The sequence below is a fragment of the Gasterosteus aculeatus genome, chromosome 5, assembly GCF_964276395.1.
Source record: "Gasterosteus aculeatus chromosome 5, fGasAcu3.hap1.1, whole genome shotgun sequence".
NCBI lineage: Eukaryota > Metazoa > Chordata > Actinopteri > Perciformes > Gasterosteidae > Gasterosteus > Gasterosteus aculeatus.
Window position 1 is genome coordinate 10,554,963 of NC_135692.1, and position 18,645 is coordinate 10,573,607.

Here is an 18,645-nt window from a genome sequence, read left to right on the forward strand (position 1 = left end):
TGCAGCTACGGCAAGAAAAAGAGCATTCACATTCACATCAAGAGCACGGACAACTTTTCACCGATAAACAGCAGTTTGATTTTATTTGTGTCCCAACATATTTACAGATGGAAGGAATAAAGCAGCTTCAGTATCAGAGAATCTGACCACAGTGGCGAACATCATCCTTTCAGAAAAATTCTCCACTTGATATTTTGCTGATGATGGAAATACAAAATGTATTCACAAAATGTGTGCAGCAGTGTCAAAACGCTTTTGCAGTTCATTATCCCCAAGAGGGAAACATGTGAAAGGATGTGATCGTATTGTCATTGTCTTGTTTGACTGTGAGCAGGTGTCTTCATTCACATTTCTCAGCTGCAATATTGTCCTTAGAAAAAAAAAGTGATTAACCTGCAGCCGACAAAATCAAATCCATCAAAGATGAATCGAGCGGCTGACAGATGTGGAAAGAAACGTGTGTTTGACAGATATAGATATAGAGGAGGCAGGTTTTTTGCAAAGCTCAATAACCAGGATTGTACCCCCCCTCTCTCTCCCCCTCCCTCTCTCTCTCGCTCCGTTACAGTGCCGCACCCTGTCCTCTGTGCGTAAAACCTCCCACGTACACCATCATCATCACCACACCACGTTTGGTTCCTCCAGCAGCTGGCGGCTCCAGGTCGGGCACACACGGAGAGATGGGAGAGGAGAGGCGGCCGCTCTGCCTCTGACACGGACCCACCGGGCGGGAAGGATGGCTCTTACCAGCCGGGACATGTTGTGCTTGATCGGAACCGCCTGCCTCTGGCTGCCGTTATTGGCGGAGGTAAGTACTCCTCCTTTCCGGTGGTGCTTATGTTGTTGTTGTTGATGATGATGATGATGATTACGAAGCGGGGCTTGATTTTGCAGCACCTGATTTTTGCTTTTTTGTGACCCAAGTGACAGTCACGCTTGGATGACCTGAGCTGCGTTGGGCATATAACCTCATTTAGGTGGATAACTATAATATCAGTGTTTAAGAACAGACTCGCGCATGGCTCCGTGCTCCAGAATAAAAACACCGGGGGGGCTGATTTCGGGGTTTGCAACAAAGCAGGTGCCGGTCGGGGCGTTAAAAGAGCACCAAACACCTCGAATCTGCCTTTTGGCCAATTACTGGCGCATTCAAAGCGCATTGTACAATTAAGAGGGCTCACGCGCAGGCGCCCGCGCGCACACACGCACACACACACACGCCGTCATGCATGGTCTCAATCACAACCCCTCCACCCCCCACCCTCCTCCTTCTGCCCCTTCGGCGGGGTATCATGAGAGGAGCCCATCGGGGGGGACTGGGGCCCGCACGGGCCGATGAGACCTGTCACATGACATGTAGGAGGAGGAAACTGGTGGAGCAGGTGGTGTCAGGCGGACTCACAGCCTGTGTGTCCAAAATGTTTCATAAAGTTCTATAGCCTCAAAACCATAAATCAACGCTAAATCGACCGTTAATGATCACATTCATTCATTTCTTCATTTGCTTACTTTGTTCTAGTGTGCTGTGCCAATGTGCGGCATGTGAGCTGCATCAAAGTCATTAGTGGAGGATGTAATGAGACCCCCTCACACTGGAAGCAGCCGTGCATGCAGCACAAACAGCACACTGCAAGACGAGTCTCCGCTTTTTCATTTCAAGACAGATTATTGTTATCATGCAGGGAGAGGCTACATAACGTTGGGAGAAAACATGTTTACTAGGGAATAAAGGGATAGTGCGATGCAAACTCTGCTTTCTTCCCCTTCTACATAACTTCATAGATCAAAACGGTAATGTCTGTTGTCTAATCCACATGTGTTGCCCAAATCAGTAAAAGAGGAAAATCAACTGAGGATGAAAACAACCATTTTTTTTCATCATTTAGCACCAAAAGGTGAGACTATCATCATCAGTTCTCTATTCTGCAGAAAAGCATCTTCCCTCAGAGCCGAAATGGACTCTTGCTTCTTCTTTTATCCCGCCTACGTTCACAGTCCTCCAGTGTGTGTTTGTGTGTCGGGCCGAGCACTGGACGCAGCTGCGAGAGCGTCATAACCGATTACCGCTGTAATCGAGCCGTGTGATTGATATCAACGGAGATATCAGCCCCCATGTTCGCTACCACAGGTCACCCGTCCCTGCTGTAACATCATTAGGCCGAATGGAGGGTGTTGTGCTGAGGGGCATAACTAGCCCGACGTGTGAAGGTGCCCTCACACCGGATACACTGTGTGTGTGTGTGTGTGTGTGTCCTCTCCTGTTCTGCAATGTGACCCACCGCTGTGTAGTGGAGTGACCTGCTTTCTGAAAATGAAACCGACTCTCTTCTGTCGTCTGATACTGCCTAATGTGTGTGTGTGTGTGTGTGTGTGTGTACACTGTACGCTACGCCCACACATCCGGGTGGATTGTGCTTGTTGTGTGTTGACTGGTGCTCCCTGCTGTTAATGAATAAACTCATTCACACAGTGAAAAGTGCACACGTGCTGCTTTGGTTTTTCGGCCTCCGTCTTCTCTCGGTGCAGAATCCCGCCGCCGTAAAAAAGAGTCGATGACATTTTTTATTGTTCTCTTTGAGAATGAGAAGACTCGGCGGCTTCTGCCCCGGACTGAGGTGGAGGTACTGGAAGGAGGTTAATGAATGTCGGTGTACTAAGTGTCCGACCAGCGGTGGTTTCTGCTGATCTTTACCTTTTAGTGTCCTAAATCCAGACAACCCGTGATAGCAGCAGAGGACGGTCAGATGCGATATTTGGAGCCACACAACGAATTTGACAACCATTAACAGAAAACAGTGAAAACAGTACGGAAAATACAATAAATAAACGTTTTTTTTTAAAACAAATATTTGCATCGTGAGTTCTAAATTGCAATTCACAAATATTGAGGCACATTTCTCTTCATGAAAAAATGACTTCATGTCACGCCTTCTTTTTTTGTTAAATAACGGGCTGAATTGTGCAGCTGACCAGCTACCGTTTGTCTAACTTGCTGCTGTCTGTGTCTCGTCTGCAGGTGGTGGCCGAGGACAGCTACTTAAACGAGGTGCAGAACTCAGGTGAGTGGGAGGGGACACTCTCATCCTGTCTGTGCTCTTACGAATCAAGCGTCCCTCCATCCGGCCTCGCCTCCTACACCATCTCTCACCATCTGTGTGTGTGTTTTTTTTACTGCAGTTTAACCCACATTCTGACTCAGACCCTCGTTAAAACCCCCTCTGTTGTCTTTGTACCCGACCGCCTCAGCCTCACTCCCACACTAGCTGCTTCCTCTCCCCTTCCCCGCGGCAAAGAGATATCGGCGCTTTCACGGCCGTGCACACGTTGGGGGAAAGAATGACGTCTCACGCCTCAACTGTATCTGCCGAAGCTGCTAGTTAAAGAGTGAACCCCCTAAAGGGTCTGTTAAAAAAAAAAAAGGAAAAGCACCCGCTGGTACAAATATTTAGCAAATTTTGAAGAAGACGGCTCTCTGTTGAAACATTTGCCCCCAGCTCTCCTTTGTTGCACAACCTTGTGTAAAAAAATATATATATATATTTGCCCATATTTAATAAAATGTGTGTGTCTGGTGTCGAAAACGCAGTTTCCACACATCGCCCACCCCCCATACAGCAAGCCTCCGAGTGTGAACCATGTCTAATACTCATTGTGCCTGGGAAATGGATTACGGGGAGCAGGGAGACCGAGTGTTCCCATGGCGATGGGCAGAGCGCGGTTGTCGTGGCAATGAGGAGATTGGTGTGTGCTTCTGGAGGCCGCGGGTGTTGAGATGAATAAAAGAAACATGAATGAAGAAAACATGACGGGGGGGGAAGAAGTAGTTAAGAGTACGGGGACAATGTCAAAACAGAGACATTGTGAAGACGGACATGTGGCCTGGTCTGGTTGCATAATGCTTTCACTTTAATACAATTTGATCGAGCCGACTGAGTGTTATCGCCACTAGATGAAATTGTTTTAAAATGTTTTAACAACAGTGACAAGACGTATAAATTTAATGTTATCATAGAGATCGAATCAGCTTAAAAGCTGTTGAGTGGGACGAGCACAGAGGTTATTGTCCCAGTAAGTCATGGATTTGTCTTCAGAGACCTGAAACCGAAGCAGTCGAGTAGAATTTCCGCTGTCATTAATCTCAGTTTTAACATTTGTTTGTGCTTTGACGTGTCAAAATATCAATATACTGCTGTGCGCTATAAACAATGGACCTTTATAGACTTGTCGTGTGTTGTATTTACTAGTGGGAACATTGTTTGAATTTAGTTGCATGTTGGTGAATCTGTACAACTTACTTAAGGATCCACTGAATAAACTTAATAAATAAACTATAAAAGATCCTACCCTTAAATGAATCATTGATCATTATTGTTTGAGGGTAGATTTCTCTTTTATTTCTCCAACTTTTAGTTTCTGCCTTAAAAAACACCCGCACACCCCCTAAACAATCAAACACAAATAACTAAAAATAAAGTTATGCAATACTTTATTAGCAAAAAAGAGTTGTATTACCATTACAGAGCTTTAAGAATAGTTTGTAATTATTTTGACGTAAGAACCCGCATGAGTACTCACATTGGGAAGAAAAGGACCTTTAAGTAGCGTCTATATTGGATATCGAGTGTATTCAGCCTCACCACCCTGCGCCTTCAATTTAGCCTTTTCCCAGAATGAATAATTGGGTTTAAGTAGCACTCTGAAACTTAAAAATAAAGTTCAGCAATTATAGATATGTAAACCGATAAACAGATGTGATGCCACCAACACAAGTGGCTGAATGTTGGAGCCGAAAACACTTTGTGAAGGATTCAATAGTACTTCATGAAATTACAGACAGAAATATCAATGCTATTGATTGTTTTTCGCTTTTTAAGCAACCTGCAGGTGCTCACGTCTTATAATTATTTGCCTGTATGTTATTAAATGATTTTGGGCTGCTCATTAAACAAAACAGGTGTTTCAATCATCTATTAGGGGGTGAAAGAAATCAGAAGAGGGAACCTATTTCCCCATTAAGAGTAACGATGTGTGTGTTTCTCTATATAAAGTCTTCGCTGAGATCTCAGGCACACTGAAAGACAATAGAGACAGAAATTCCCATACTCAATGCTTGAGTACACAATATTAGAACATATTCAAAGCAACCGTACCATAAACCTTTTTTTGTAAATATACATAAACCAGTTTATAACAGTTGCATTTTTAGTAAATATCCCACAAGTTAGACCGTACGATCTACAGGAACGACCATCATCGGCCCAAAGTTTGGGCCGTATTCATCGTCACAAGGGTTAAAGTAGGGATGGAGTTCTCCGCTACAGACACACTCGGTAAACGAGTAAATGAGCGTTGCTGTCTGCACGTCGTAGAAGGAGATCCGCCCGGCGCAACAATCCACAAACACGCCGACCCGCTCCACTTTCCCGACGTGTACCGTCACATTTGGAGAATTGAAGGTTTCAAACTTATCATGGAGGAAGGAGATGGCCCAGAGTCCACAGCAAGGACCCGGGACGAGCGCTCTCCTCTGGACCGACGCCTCGGCCACGCCCACGCACCATTCGATCTTCCCACCCACAAAGACCTCGAAGTAAAACCTGGGGGACGAGAAGCCGCTCTTTCCCAGGACCGCCAGATGTTCCACAAACCTGCCGGGTTTGGGGTTTGGAGACGGAGCGGCGGTCTTCACGTACCTCACTTGTTTCCCGTCCCCGGATAAGATGAGCAGCGGGTGAGCGGTGTCGGGATCGAGCACGACGTCCACCTCGTACTGTTGCGCGTATCTCAGCTCGGCCGTGCACTCGGACGCGCTTTTTATTTCTGCGCTCATTTGAGCCAGCGCCGTTTGTAGTTGAGAGACCGATTGGCTAAAAGAACTTTGCACGCGGCGGATCTCCACCGGTCCAGTGAAAGTGATGGCGGACACGTCAATCGTGTGCGGTAGGGGGAATGGGTTCAGGGAGCTCTGGAGGAAAGAAAATGTGTCTTCGGTCTTTTTCAGGTCCCTCAGCTGCAACGTTGCGCTCTGCAGCTCGGTGATCTCCCTCTCCAAGCCGCTGATTAACCAAACGGCGCGTTCTTCCGCCGCTCTTTGCTCCTCCTCGATGACCTTCACAAACTGCGTCTGGGTCTTCTGGATGTCCGAGACCAGCGCCGTCAAGTCCCGCACGCTGCTCTCTATAGCGTCTTTGGTTTCCGTCTTGCCCTGTTCCACCGCCGCCTTTGCGTCTCCGACCTTCTGCAGCCTCTCCTGGATCATCTGCTGCACTTTGGCCTCCGTGTCCCCCAGCAGGGCCTTGACGCGTTGGTGCTCTTGCAGCGCCGGGACCACGTCGTGGTTCGCGTGGTGCAAAGCGGGGCAGACGTCGCAGAGCAAGGCCCCGTCGTTCCTACAGAACTGCGTCACGAGTCGGCCGTGGTCCTTGCAGATCTTGTCCTCCAGGCTCGCCAGGGGCTCGACCAGGGTGTGTCTCTTCAGGCCCGCGGCTCTGTGATGGGGCTCCAGGTGGACGTCGCAGTAGGAAGTCAGGCACTCCAGGCAGGACCGGACAGCGTACCCCTGGGCGTCCGTGCAGACATCGCACCGCACCGCTGCGCCGCAGCCGGCCTGCCGCCGGTCGGGGCGCCGGGCGAGAGCGCCCGCCACTTGGAGAGACATGAACTTCGACGCCAGCTCGGAGATGAAAGTGTTGACTTTGAGGTCCGGCCGGCTTTCAAAAGTTGCCTTGCAGACAGGACACTGGCCGACTGGTATGTCGTCCCAGTAGCGCGTGATGCAGGACATGCAGAAGTTGTGTCCGCACGGTGTGGAGACCGGGCGGGTCAACACGTCGAGGCAGATGGGACAGAGAAGCTGGTCCTCAGATAAAACGCTGGAGGCCATTTCTGAAACATAATAGAAAACTGTAACATTAAGTCGGGGAGTTTGACCAGTTGCGTTTTCCGTGTGAGGTTTACCTGATAAAAACGTTTCCACTCATTGTTTTTCTTTAATACATTTGACACAAAAGCAATAGTCAAAGTTCATCAATCGGCAAATGTTGTTATTATTCATAAATTGTTTGTAAAAAACGAGAAGTTGCTGGATGGACCTCGTGTCCGATCACACATTCTCTTATCGGGAGCGGCCTTTCCCAACAAAACGGCTCTCAAAACGGCTCTTGGGACGCAACCACCGCACGCAAATCATAGAGTCCTTTTCTCAAGAGTTCATAATACAAGTTTAGCCCACGAAGGGCTACTTACGTCCGCTGTGCTGGTCTGGAGAGGAGGAATAAGCACGACGCGGAACCGGGTCGCGTCCTCGTGCGCAACTTTGCTTTCAGTTTCTTCCCGAGTCGCGATTCTTAAAGAGACAGGACACATTTATTTGACTGTGACGTCAGCAGGCTTTTTCCAGGTTCGGATCCCAGTGAAGGCTGTTTTTGGCCTGAGTGTGTTCTGTATTGTTTATTGTTTGATGAGATATTTCTGCTTTACTTTGGTGCATTTCTACCTAATTGATTTCCTGTTCCTCTGGCTTCCTCCTTCTGCTCTCTTATCTTCCCGGTGTTTGTGTGTGTGTGTGTGTGTCTGACTGTAAAACAGTCTCCCTCTGCACCATGCAGCACGTCGGTTAGTGTGTATGTCTGTCGGGCACGAGGGTTGCACGGTGTAGATAAAGTTCCAGCCAAGCTGTGTGTCTGTGAGAGATAAGACTGCTTCTGGTTGCTGGAGCACCTCTGCCATTAATCACAGTTTAATGGCTGCTCGGCCTCAAACACCCGGAAAGCTTTAGTGTGTGCAGAGACGACTGAAATCCTTCAAAGAAGGTAGAGGTGATAAGTGGCCTTAAATAAATTCAACGTTTGGATAGAAAGTAAACAAGGAGAGCGGGATTAAAGAAAATACAGACACTAGTGACGAAAGGATTAAAGAATAGCTGGAAGGAAAGATGGAAGCAATGAGAGGAGAAAAAACTGATTCAACACAAAACATTTTCTGATCATGTCTTTAATCATCTTAAAAACTGTGGGCTGGATTCAGTGTCCCGAGAGGATGAATTACAATGAGTGGTGATTCATGTATTTTTCATCGACATGTCATTTTCTGCTTTTATTGAATTATACAGGATGAATCGCCATAAAATTGGTTTGGTTATTGGTATGATGCAATTATGTAAACAAATCCTGGTTCTATGAATCTCTACAACCTGATCTATATGTTGTGGCCGTAATTTTGCTTCACTTCCCGGTTTCGCTCTCTGTCCGTCTGAGCTTCACTCAAACACTCCATCTGAGGAAAGATTACTGGAAGTGTGTGATCACCTCCATGTTGGGCGAGGGGCTGGTTTAAGGTTACGGGAATTTCACCAGTTCAACGTGGATCAGCGGGGCTAAATGCATTAGGAGGGATCCCGCTGGGGCAGTGGAAGGCGTGAGGGAATCATCATGTAAGCCTTCATGCTCACATCAAATACAGACATGGGGATAATGTGGCTCGAATAAGAACCACTCCACTGCCCCTGCTCACTTTTCCCGCCTTTTATTCACACTGACCCAAATTCTCCTCCTTTCATCCCAAACATCTCATTCTCCCATCTTCACTCAATACCCCCCCCCACCCCCCCCCCTCCCTCTCTGCTGTGCAGTGCCTCTGTCGTGCTCCGAGGGATTCACAGAGCTGGGATACTATAACGGCACCGTGTCCCAGACGGACTCTGGCGCCCCCTGTCTGAAGTGGACCGAGTTCCCGGACTACGTTATGCAGTACCCGGGCCGAGGGCTGGGCGACCACAGCTACTGCAGGAACCCGGACCGGGAGTCCAACCCCTGGTGTTTCTTCAGGCAGAACTCTGGAGCCATCGGATGGGCCTACTGCGACTGCCACCAGGGTACGGCCACCGCTCACCTGGAATACACTTTACAATAGGGTAAACATAGACACAAAACAAGGGCTTAACGCACAGATTAACAACAAAAAATAAAATGCAGGGGATAAAAAAAATAAACCCCTACTCGTTGCACTTCCTGCTCTCCAGTTAAAGAGCCAGAGATTTCCTCCAGGAGTTAATCGAGATCCAAGCAAAGCTGAAGGAATCAGTGACACAAACACTGATGTTTCAGAAGAGTCATTACAGCTTGATGACATGAAGACACGTTGTCTTTACAGCTTCTGATGCAGAAAAATCTACTTATGAGGCTTTAAACAATTAATGGATCATGAAAGTGTGATGCTGCTGGTGAATATTTCATTGTACGCCGTTCGCTGTTCTTGTAAACCAATCTTCTCTCGTCCTGTTTTTTTCGGGGGGGTTCAGGTGCGGCGCGTCTGGTTGGCAGCTCGACCTCCGGCAGCGGGCGAGTCGAGGTCTACCTGAACGGCCAGTGGGGCGCGGTGTGTGACTCCCACTGGTCCGACAGAGACGCCAGCGTGATCTGCAGGCAGCTGGGCCTCGGGTAAGAGAAGACGAAAAAAAGAAGAAAAAAAAACACCTCATTCAGGACGGAAGTTCCGCCATCTTTGATGATTTTTGATTATTTTTTTTTACCAGGGACATTGGCGCGGCGTTGCGGCAGCCGCAGTTCGGCTCGGGCTCGGGCCTCTTCCACTACGAGCGCCTGGGTTGCCGCGGAGACGAGAACACTCTCAGTCGGTGCCAGAGCAGGACCTTCGTCACCGGTGACTGTAGCCATGGAAACGAGGCAGCAGTGGTGTGTGCTGCACCAGAAGGTCAGGGCGACTTCCTCACTGTCATGGCAACCGCACCTGAATGTTTTCCCCTTCAACACAGCCGAGAGACACAGAGAGACACATCTCGACCTTTCTTGAGGGATTAATTAAAAATATACTGTGTGGTGGTTTCTTGCTTTGCATTGCAGCAATGCTAACATAGGAGAATTTGACCCACACAGGTGTGTTTCTACATCCTCTCTCAGGCAGTGGTCCTCCGCTGCGATTGGTCGGCGGCGAGGAAGACTTTGAAGGTCGAGTGGAGGTGTTCCACGCAGGGAGGTGGGGCTCCGTCTGTGACGACCAGTGGGACGACAGAGACGCGGAGGTCGTCTGCAGACAGCTGGGTTTCGGGTACGTTCCTTTTCGCGAGCACATCAACAATATTTTCTGAATTCCTCACCACTTCTTTTGGTGCTTATTCTTAGTCCTGTTTCGATTGGCTCAAAATAAACTGCGAGTTTCATCGAGGTGAAGAAATATGTCATCCAGTGCGCTGTGGTGACTCACTCATGTGTTTATAAAGGATACTGGACAACAACAGAGCTCTGCGGCTCAGAGGAACAAGCTCCACAAAACACTAGAGTTGTGCTTCAGGGAGGGAACTTTTCTTCTCTTGTTTTTTATTTGCAAAGGCCCGAGAGCGAAGGCAGAATGTTTTGTGTAACGCAGAGTCATTTTGTATTGAAAGGTCCGACCACTGCAGCTGTTTCTTTGGTGTCTTATAATCCCATGAGGTTTGGCACAACAATAAGGAAAGATGGTTGCTTAGAGTGTCCTGCATTTGATGTAAGATAACATGATTTTTGTCAAATGTGTGTCAAGCACACGTTTTGGACTGACCAGCGATCAGTGACCTCTTGACCTGTTTGCTGTTCGCGATAGAAAAGAGAAAAAGCCCCACAGGAAATACAATGAAGTGATTTTCCTTTAATTGTGAGGAAAAGACGAAGAAAAGTCAACGGCACGCACGTCTGTTCAAGTTGATGCAGGTGTCTCCCTCCTAATGTAACATCCCAAACAACTTTGAGTGACAACAGATGATGCTGTTGTAGCTGTGAAGAGAATTAACTGCTTCCATGTGGACATGAGGTTGTATTTCCTCCGCTTTAACGCAGCGGGACTCTCGCCAGCTGTGTTCCTGCCTCCTGAATAATGGATGTTCTGATGCTCATGTACAGGTTCTCACGCAGCTGCACACACCCACTGATGTGTGTGTTAACACTCAAAGACTAAATGAAGCCATTTGTCCTCACCTGGATAGTTTTGTGTGTTATATTTGTGTGACGTTTGTCTACACACTTCACATTTTTACCAACTGACATCCTGGTCCTGTGATATTATTCTGTTTCTACACATCTAACGCGACTAACATCGTCATTTTAATACGTATATATTCCCCTGGGATAAAAAGATGATTAATTACATTTTTATTAATATTATTTAAAAGAAAATTAAAACTATTGGTTGATATTTTTCTTTCAACGACTGCGTTCAGTAACTAAAGATCCAGCTGCACACAGGAGCAGGAAGCATGGACACACACACACACACACACACACACACACACACACACACACACATCTACGTTTGATAGCATTTCAGCATCAATAATTAATCAGCACTTAAATATCCTATTCGGTAGCTTTTCATTATTTATTCGGATGATTTGATTTATTTTTGGATATTTCAAGATATTTTCTTCTTCTATTTTATAAGAACACTACAGCCAGATGCAACTGTAGAATCAATACGGGCCTGAGATGGTGTATTGTTTGTGGGCATGCTGATGTTGTGGCTTTATGGGTGACAATATAATTTTGGTTCAGACTGAAATAAGAATTTCTTTAAAAAAGACATTCACAGTCTCTAAACAGAACACTCGACTCCGGGGTTGAACTATTAGATGGATCACCATGAAATGTTCATGTTCCCCTCAAGCTGACGTGTAATACATTTAATTGAAATGTTTTAACACCTTCAACTGTCCATCTTATGCCGTCATCAGGTCCCATTTGGAAACAAAGATGAAACCGTGCATGTGTGTGTTTGTAGGGGTGTGGCGAAGGCCTGGTCGTGGGCTCACTTCGGTCAGGGTTCGGGCCCGATCCTCCTGGATGCCGTGAAGTGCACGGGGAACGAGCTCTTTCTGGAGCAGTGTTCCCACGGCGACTGGGAGCAGCACAACTGTGACCACATGGAGGATGCAGGGGTCTCCTGCAGCCCTTTTACAGGTACATGTGCAGCACACACACACTCGACGGTACACCCTGATGGGCTTCATGCTGCTATTTATAGCCGCTGGACATCAATAAATCATCACTGCATGAAGCAGCAACATCCTCTTAGTGACAAGAAGGATTTATGTGAACTGAGGAGTTACATATCTACAGGCCAATGATTTGCAGCTACTACTCTTCAAAGCAATACACCATTAACGATGCACATTAAAAGTTTACATTAGTAATATTAAGGACTTTGCATGAAGTAAAATATAAGGATGTAAATGGGGAATGACGGCAGATATAACGGCCACAATGTGAACCTGCTTCAGATGGGGTGGTGCGTCTGGTTGGAGGAGACAGTCCCTGGGAGGGTCGGGTGGAGGTCCTCCACAACGGCGACTGGGGGACGGTGTGCGACGACCGCTGGAGCCAGCAGCATGCAGAGGTGGTCTGCAGGCAGCTGGGCTACAGGTGTGGAAACACTTTGTGCAAATACTAATGAACATTCGTCCTGGACGTGTACCATTAGTTAAAGAAGAAAAGGTAACACGTTTTTAAAAGGGCAACAGTAATGGGGCTGGTTAAAGAACTTGTTTGAGTTTGTTCCTACTTTGTCATGGTTTCACTTGTTGTTTTCGCTTTGCGTAATTACGGGTAAAATGGGTATATTTACAGTGTGGGGAAATGTCAAGAAATGTCAAAGCATCTAAACTCCCAAAACAAGTATCAACCTGAAAAAGAGCATATGGTTCTATTACTCAATCTCATTGAGAGTTGTTATTATAATTAATTGTAATTCACATTGGCTGATTATTCATTTGAAGCCTGAAAAGAAATGTGAAATCAGGTCAATTATGATTATGATCATTAAATGATTAAAGCCTTAAATAAAACCTTTCATGTGTTATTTTGAGTATTCTGTTCTATTTTCTAACTTGGTATCCTCGGTTTTAACTCCTCTCCACCTCCAGGGGCCACGCTGAGGTCGTATCAGATGGGACCTTCGGCGAGGGCGTCGGTCTGATCCTGCTGGACGACGTCCACTGTGAGGGAACCGAGACCTCCCTCCTGGACTGTCCACACGGGATCTGGGGCCGCACCGACTGCTCCCACAGCGAGGACGTTGGTGTCCGCTGCAGGAGACGACCTAGCCAAGAAACCAACGAGGTGCCGGTCATCGCAGCCTCCACCGGTGAGAGTTCAGATCAAGTCCCGCGTGCAAAACTCATTGTGAAGAAAGGCTGCTTATTCACCTCTTCTGTAATGTGTTTTTTATAATGTTTGTCTTGTCTGTGCAAACTGCATCTATTGTTCGCTGTCTTCTTTTTCTTTTGTCAATTGTAAAGAAAAGCAATTGCGGTAATAAGAACCAAAGGAAGGATGTGAGAAACCAGCAAAAACATGAGATTCAGTGCACTGCACTGCAGATGTTTAGTGGCAATACATTTTGTATGGAAAGGGCAAGCTGTCCCTGTAGAGTTCTGGTCTCATGCCAGGCTGTGAGCTGTTTACTTTACTTTATTAAAGCCTCATACCTCGGCTTGGACAAATTTAGAACCGGCTGGACAATAAACATGCAAAATATGTTTCCATCTAATCTGTAAAAGAAAGAAACTAGTTATTTCTTCTTTAGCGTGGCCATATAATTTCCTCAATGGGAAAACATCACTGTTTTTCTCCCCCCCAAGAGAGTTTAAATGCCACATGTCGACAGCAGAGAGAATAAAGAGGTGTTTACTGGGTGTCCTGTAGACACACGGGTCCATTAGAATGAGAATAGAGGCGGAATAAAGAGGCACCGGGCTGCAGATGACATTTAACAGCGTCAGCGGACGCAGACGGGAGTGTGTCGGCGCCCCGGCATGAATACGAATGAGCTGCGTCTGTTTCTTGCCGGTCAGGTCCCCTGGTGCGACTCGTGGGAGGCAGCAGCAGGAAGGAGGGTCGGGTCGAGGTGTATCTCCACGGTGACTGGGGGAGTATCTGTGACTCGGGCTGGAATGACCTGAATGCTGCTGTGGTGTGCAGACAACTTGGACACGGGTTAATGTTTTATATGAATAAAATAGACAGATTTAAACACACTTTTAAATGTATCCAACACCAAAAAAACAACATTCCCCTCTCCTCAGTGGCGGAGCTGTAGCAGCCGGAGGGTTTGGTCAGGGCAAAGGGCCCATCCACCTGGACCAGGTGAGGTGCACGGGCAAGGAGGAGTTCCTGGGAGAGTGTCCGTCTCTGGGTCAGAGCGTCCGGGGCTGCCGGCGCAGGGTGGACGCCGGACTGAGGTGCGACGTCGCGGCGCGGCAACCGGCGGTACCCGCCGGGCATCAGGAGCCGAGCTGTGGGCTCAGGAAGCTGGTGGAGGAGGAGAGCAAGAGGAGGAGCCAAGGGGAGGAAAATATGCTCAGGTAGGACATGGAGCTAATTTGCGTTACATGTCTTTGGCTGAAACGATTGTTTCATGAATACTATATAATAGTTGATAACTGATTGGATAATCAATTAAATGTTGCACACTAAATGAATATATGTGGCTTTATGATGGAGATCTTGTCCTGTTCTCCGTCAGCACCACATGGCCATGGCAGGTTTCAGTGTGGCTCCAGTCGCAAGGAGAAGCTGGCGGTCCCGTCTGCAGCGGCACTCTGATCGGCCCCTGCTGGGCCCTGACGTCCGCTTACTGTGTCAGCAGGTAAATCTTCCTCTGGGCTCCAAGTCCGCTCCTATGCCCGAGGCTCCTCCGGTGGCACCACCCGACCCCTTTAAGTGTGAATCCAACTGAGGTTTCTCCTCGCCCCCTCCCCGTAGGTTCGGCAGCGACCCGTCCAAGTACGTGGTGCGTGTCGGGGCTCGAACCCTCATCCCGGAGAGGCTGGTGGTTCACAGGAAGTTCAAGGGTCAGAGTGGAGGTCACGATCTGGCCCTGTTGAAGCTACCAAGCACCAAGGGTCACTGTCTGACCTTTGACCCTGACACCAACGCAGCGTGCCTTCCTGCTGCGGACGCAGCATCGGCAGGGACTACTCCATCTTCTTGCGTTGTCGTGGTTACTGCTGGATGGACAGGACCAGGTATGTTCTCTTTAGACAGAAAGAAAATACCCATAAAAATCGTTTTATTGGTTCATGGTTAAAGACATCCCCTTCGGCCTTAGCTGTACTTTGTTTTTACTGCTGATTAACAAATTTTAGTTGTTAGCTAGCCTGCTAAAACACTAAGATGAGCGACATGGTACTCATTGTTCCTTAATAGTTTTGCCAGTGTACGCAGTATGCAATTTGTTCATTTTTGACGAGCGACCAGCTCCGCAAAAGAGTCCTGCAGTTAATTTGCAAATTGCAAAACCCAGTTATCTCAAGATCTGTCTACTCTTGCACCACGGACAGCTCCATGGATTAATCAATACACAGGCCATGACAGAAACGTCAAAAAACAGTCAGATAAAGTTTCAATGACTAAGGCAGTCTGCTCCTGCACTCCCTCGACTACTAGGGGATGGAGCGGCATTTAGATCATTTTGCTAACACGAGGGGTGGCATCCTCCCTCTAATCGCCTACTGAGCGCAAGCATGCTGACGTGAGCGTTTGGCTCAAAGCACCTCTTTGACTAAGTACTTCCTCTAGGAGCCGAAGGCTGAAGTCTTTGAGTCTCTTTGCTTGATAAAAACTAGGACAATCGATCAATAGTCAAATGCAACATGATCATTCAGTTGTCTTTCCTCGTCCCCTCCATCGTCTCCCGTAGACTCAGTCCTTGCATCTTGGGTCCCTCTGATGTCGTCATGGCAATGTAAGAAGCGCTACGGCGACAGCTTCTCCAGCCACGGCACCCTGTGCGCCGGCAGTCCTCCAGACACCAGCCTCCTCCGCGACGACCGTTGTGATGGCAACTCCGGAGGCGGGCTGGTGTGTCAGGGGGAGATGGGTCGATGGGTCCTCACCGGGGTCGTTGCCGGGGGTTACGGCTGCGCGGGGCCCTCGTCTCCCTCCCTCTACACCCGAGTCAGCCGCTTCAGGGGCTGGATCGAGGAGGTCATCAACACGCAGGCGCATCCAGAGGAACCAAGCGCACACACAAACGCACGCGAAGATCCAACACGTGTCGACGATGACCCAAGACACGCACGCGGGGAACACACACGCGGCGAGGGCAAGGGTGAAAACCCCCAGGCGCACGGCGAGCTCCAACACACACGCGATCAACAAGAAACAAATGAAATAATTGATCTTAAACAGAAACACAGCCATCACTCACACACCAACCAGCACGGTTACACACATACTCACCACTTAGGGGACACAGACGCACAAGTTATAGTCTGATTGAGGCCGTGCCATTGGCTTACCATCTGTACCAGGTGACACCCTGAGGAGGAGGAGGAAGAGGAGGAGGAGGAGGAGGAGGAGAAGGAGGAGGAGGAAAGAGAGTTTAACGGAAGACAAAAGTAAACTTTAAAAGAAAAGAAAGATGCTCCTAAGCCGAGCCGTCCCCGCTCATTTCAGATCTGAACTCAGTGTTGTGTTTGCTCATCGTCGGACGAGCGCGGCAGTGTGGGCAGACCTTCCCCCGAGCTGCCGGGGAGGCAGAGAGTGCGTGGGTGATTCGTGGCGCTTTACATGTGAGTTACAGCCTGTTGAGAAGAAGAGCCATAAGTGATGCGCCGAGCGCCGTTTAGGTGGAGCCCCGCATGCTGATCGAGGCCTTTCACTGACAAATCAGCATGGCGTGTCATTTAAGGACAATACTGTGTACAATACTGGGGATGTTTCTAAGATGTTCACACACAAGAATCTATGCTAATTTTCACCCATTCATGCGTGTCTCCTGTGTGTTTAATAACGTGTCTTGAAATAAAGGCTGGCTGTAAATCATCAGGATTCTTTAGATCAGGATTCATTTAGATTAACCCCAAACTCCTGCATCAGATGTTAAAATTCAGATGTTCCAGCAGGGCTCGTCTCTTCAGGCTGTTGTCTTATACGTTTTTTGGTGAAAGTGCTGTTTAGACCCACAATTAAGCTATTTTACTTTGGACCATATCGGTTGTTTATCCATGTTTTAGTCTCTCTATTCCTTCAATCAATGACTATTTCAATCAAAAAGTTGATTCAATTTGCCAAAGTGCAGAACCCACAACCCTTTTTTTCATTTTAACCTGTAACGGCCCACTTTTATAAAAAGTTAATATTAAACCTTTTATTAACCATTAACTTAACTAACCCTGAATAATGGTTACTTCCGTCAATATAAAATATAACCGAAACAAGAAAATATGGTTTCATCCGCAGTTTTCTCCAGTGAATATAATTAGTTTAAGGGCTAAAACACGCAGAAACACCGGTGTGGTCCTTCTCTCCTCAAAGCCATCGGAATCTGACTATCGGGTCTTTTTGTACCGATTCCAGCAGATGTTTGTAGATAGGTAGACGAATAGATGAGTAGATAGAAGCTGTTCCTGACGTTAGATAGTGAGTGTCACTGCGTTCATCCCTAGACCGACTTAGATATAGAAGTTAAATGTTGTCTGTTCTGTTGTGCTGAGCAGGTGCGCGATCCGCCCCAGAAGATGGCGACATTGTTCCGTTTCCACCGGGCCGTCCGATGGCTGGTTCTTTTTATACTGTTGCTATAAGTGTGCAGACTCAACTTGTGCTTTTTATTGTGCCGTGAACCACCGTGTCGTGAAGCATCCTGTGACCTGTTTCTCCAACGTGGACTCGATCCTTCCTTCCTTCCTGAGGGTTGATGTCTTCTCATGCAGATGCTGTGGGTTCATGTAAATACTGTCTGTTTGTGACCGGACGAATAGGGAGAGAAGTGTAAAGTGTTCAAACTAGTTCCTCCTGTGTAATGTGCTGAATCATGGTTGAGTATTAAAAGATATACCTGGTGAGAAGGAGCCCTCCGTGTTCTCTATCTTATTGAATAATAATAACCTTGAGTTAACTCTGTTGTTTGGCTTGATAGTGGTAAAAACAACCTTACATGGATGATCACGTAAAAGGCAAAGGGTTTAGCCGTTTTCCACGCTGAAAATACTCGGGTTGTATAACTAAAACGATTGCTTTGAAAAGATGTATGTAAATCTGCTGCTCTCACTCACTCATGACTCATGCTAATCTGTTCTTTTGTTTGGACTCTGAAAAAGAGGAATCAGAGAATACCCCTGCTGCAACGGATTGGCCCTTTTTTTCAACAGAAAGCCGAATAAGTGATTCGTAATGAGCAATAATTACTCTGCTTTTGGGAACTGGATAAATGTTTAGAAATCGGATACATGAAAACGTGTTGAAGAAGCTATTTAATCAATACAAAGGATTGTGAAGTGAACTTATTATCAATATGTAGAAAACACCGTTGTGGATTGCACATCATACTGACCATTAAAGAATAAAGCAATTTGGAAAGACAAAATGATTTAAGCTGTTCAATAGAAAAACTAATCATGTTTCATCATTTTTATGACAAATTGGAATATGACTTGTTAAATGTTTTTCTTTAAGATGGTTTTATAGCAAAACATTTTATACACACATATACTACACTAGATATCTTATATTAATACATATTTGCACACTATGTGATGGTGTCATTTTCTTGACTAATACAAATAAGCTTAAATGGCTTTGAAGATGAGGTCCTTCAATGGTTCATTTTATGGGATTGAACTATAAATACAGAGAGGGGGTCTATTTTTATCACTGA

At 47.0% G+C, this 18,645-nt stretch overlaps 2 protein-coding genes across 2 annotated transcripts; one reads left to right on the forward strand and one right to left on the reverse strand.

Annotated features, from left to right (window-relative positions):
* Positions 1-456: 456 nt before the first annotated feature.
* LOC120819785 (neurotrypsin) lies at positions 457-18,354 on the forward strand. Its single transcript, XM_040177485.2, has 14 exons — positions 457-808; positions 3,017-3,059; positions 8,630-8,872; positions 9,299-9,437; positions 9,533-9,711; positions 9,918-10,065; positions 11,767-11,945; positions 12,266-12,407; positions 12,908-13,128; positions 13,838-13,979; positions 14,069-14,347; positions 14,509-14,631; positions 14,748-15,010; positions 15,685-18,354. The coding sequence occupies exons 1-14, from the start codon at positions 737-739 to the stop codon at positions 16,260-16,262; spliced, it is 2,751 nt and encodes a 916-aa protein (XP_040033419.2). The 5' UTR covers positions 457-736; the 3' UTR covers positions 16,263-18,354.
* LOC120819525 (E3 ubiquitin-protein ligase TRIM39) lies at positions 4,470-7,574 on the reverse strand. Its single transcript, XM_040177016.2, has 2 exons — positions 7,246-7,574; positions 4,470-6,885 (listed from the first exon to the last, which is right to left on the reverse strand). The coding sequence occupies exon 2, from the start codon at positions 6,881-6,883 to the stop codon at positions 5,222-5,224; it is 1,662 nt and encodes a 553-aa protein (XP_040032950.2). The 5' UTR covers positions 6,884-6,885; positions 7,246-7,574; the 3' UTR covers positions 4,470-5,221.
* Positions 18,355-18,645: the final 291 nt, after the last annotated feature.

Bases quoted from the DNA above. Each gene is read 5' to 3' on its own strand.
- LOC120819785 (XM_040177485.2), top strand. From the start codon at position 737: ATGGCTCTTACCAGCCGGGACATGTTGTGCTTGATCGGAACCGCCTGC. The intron at 9,438-9,532 runs GTAAGAGAAGAC...TTTTTTTACCAG, and splicing joins TGCAGGCAGCTGGGCCTCGG to GGACATTGGCGCGGCGTTGC. The intron at 10,066-11,766 runs GTACGTTCCTTT...GTGTGTTTGTAG, and splicing joins TGCAGACAGCTGGGTTTCGG to GGGTGTGGCGAAGGCCTGGT.
- LOC120819525 (XM_040177016.2), bottom strand. From the start codon at position 6,883: ATGGCCTCCAGCGTTTTATCTGAGGACCAGCTTCTCTGTCCCATCTGC.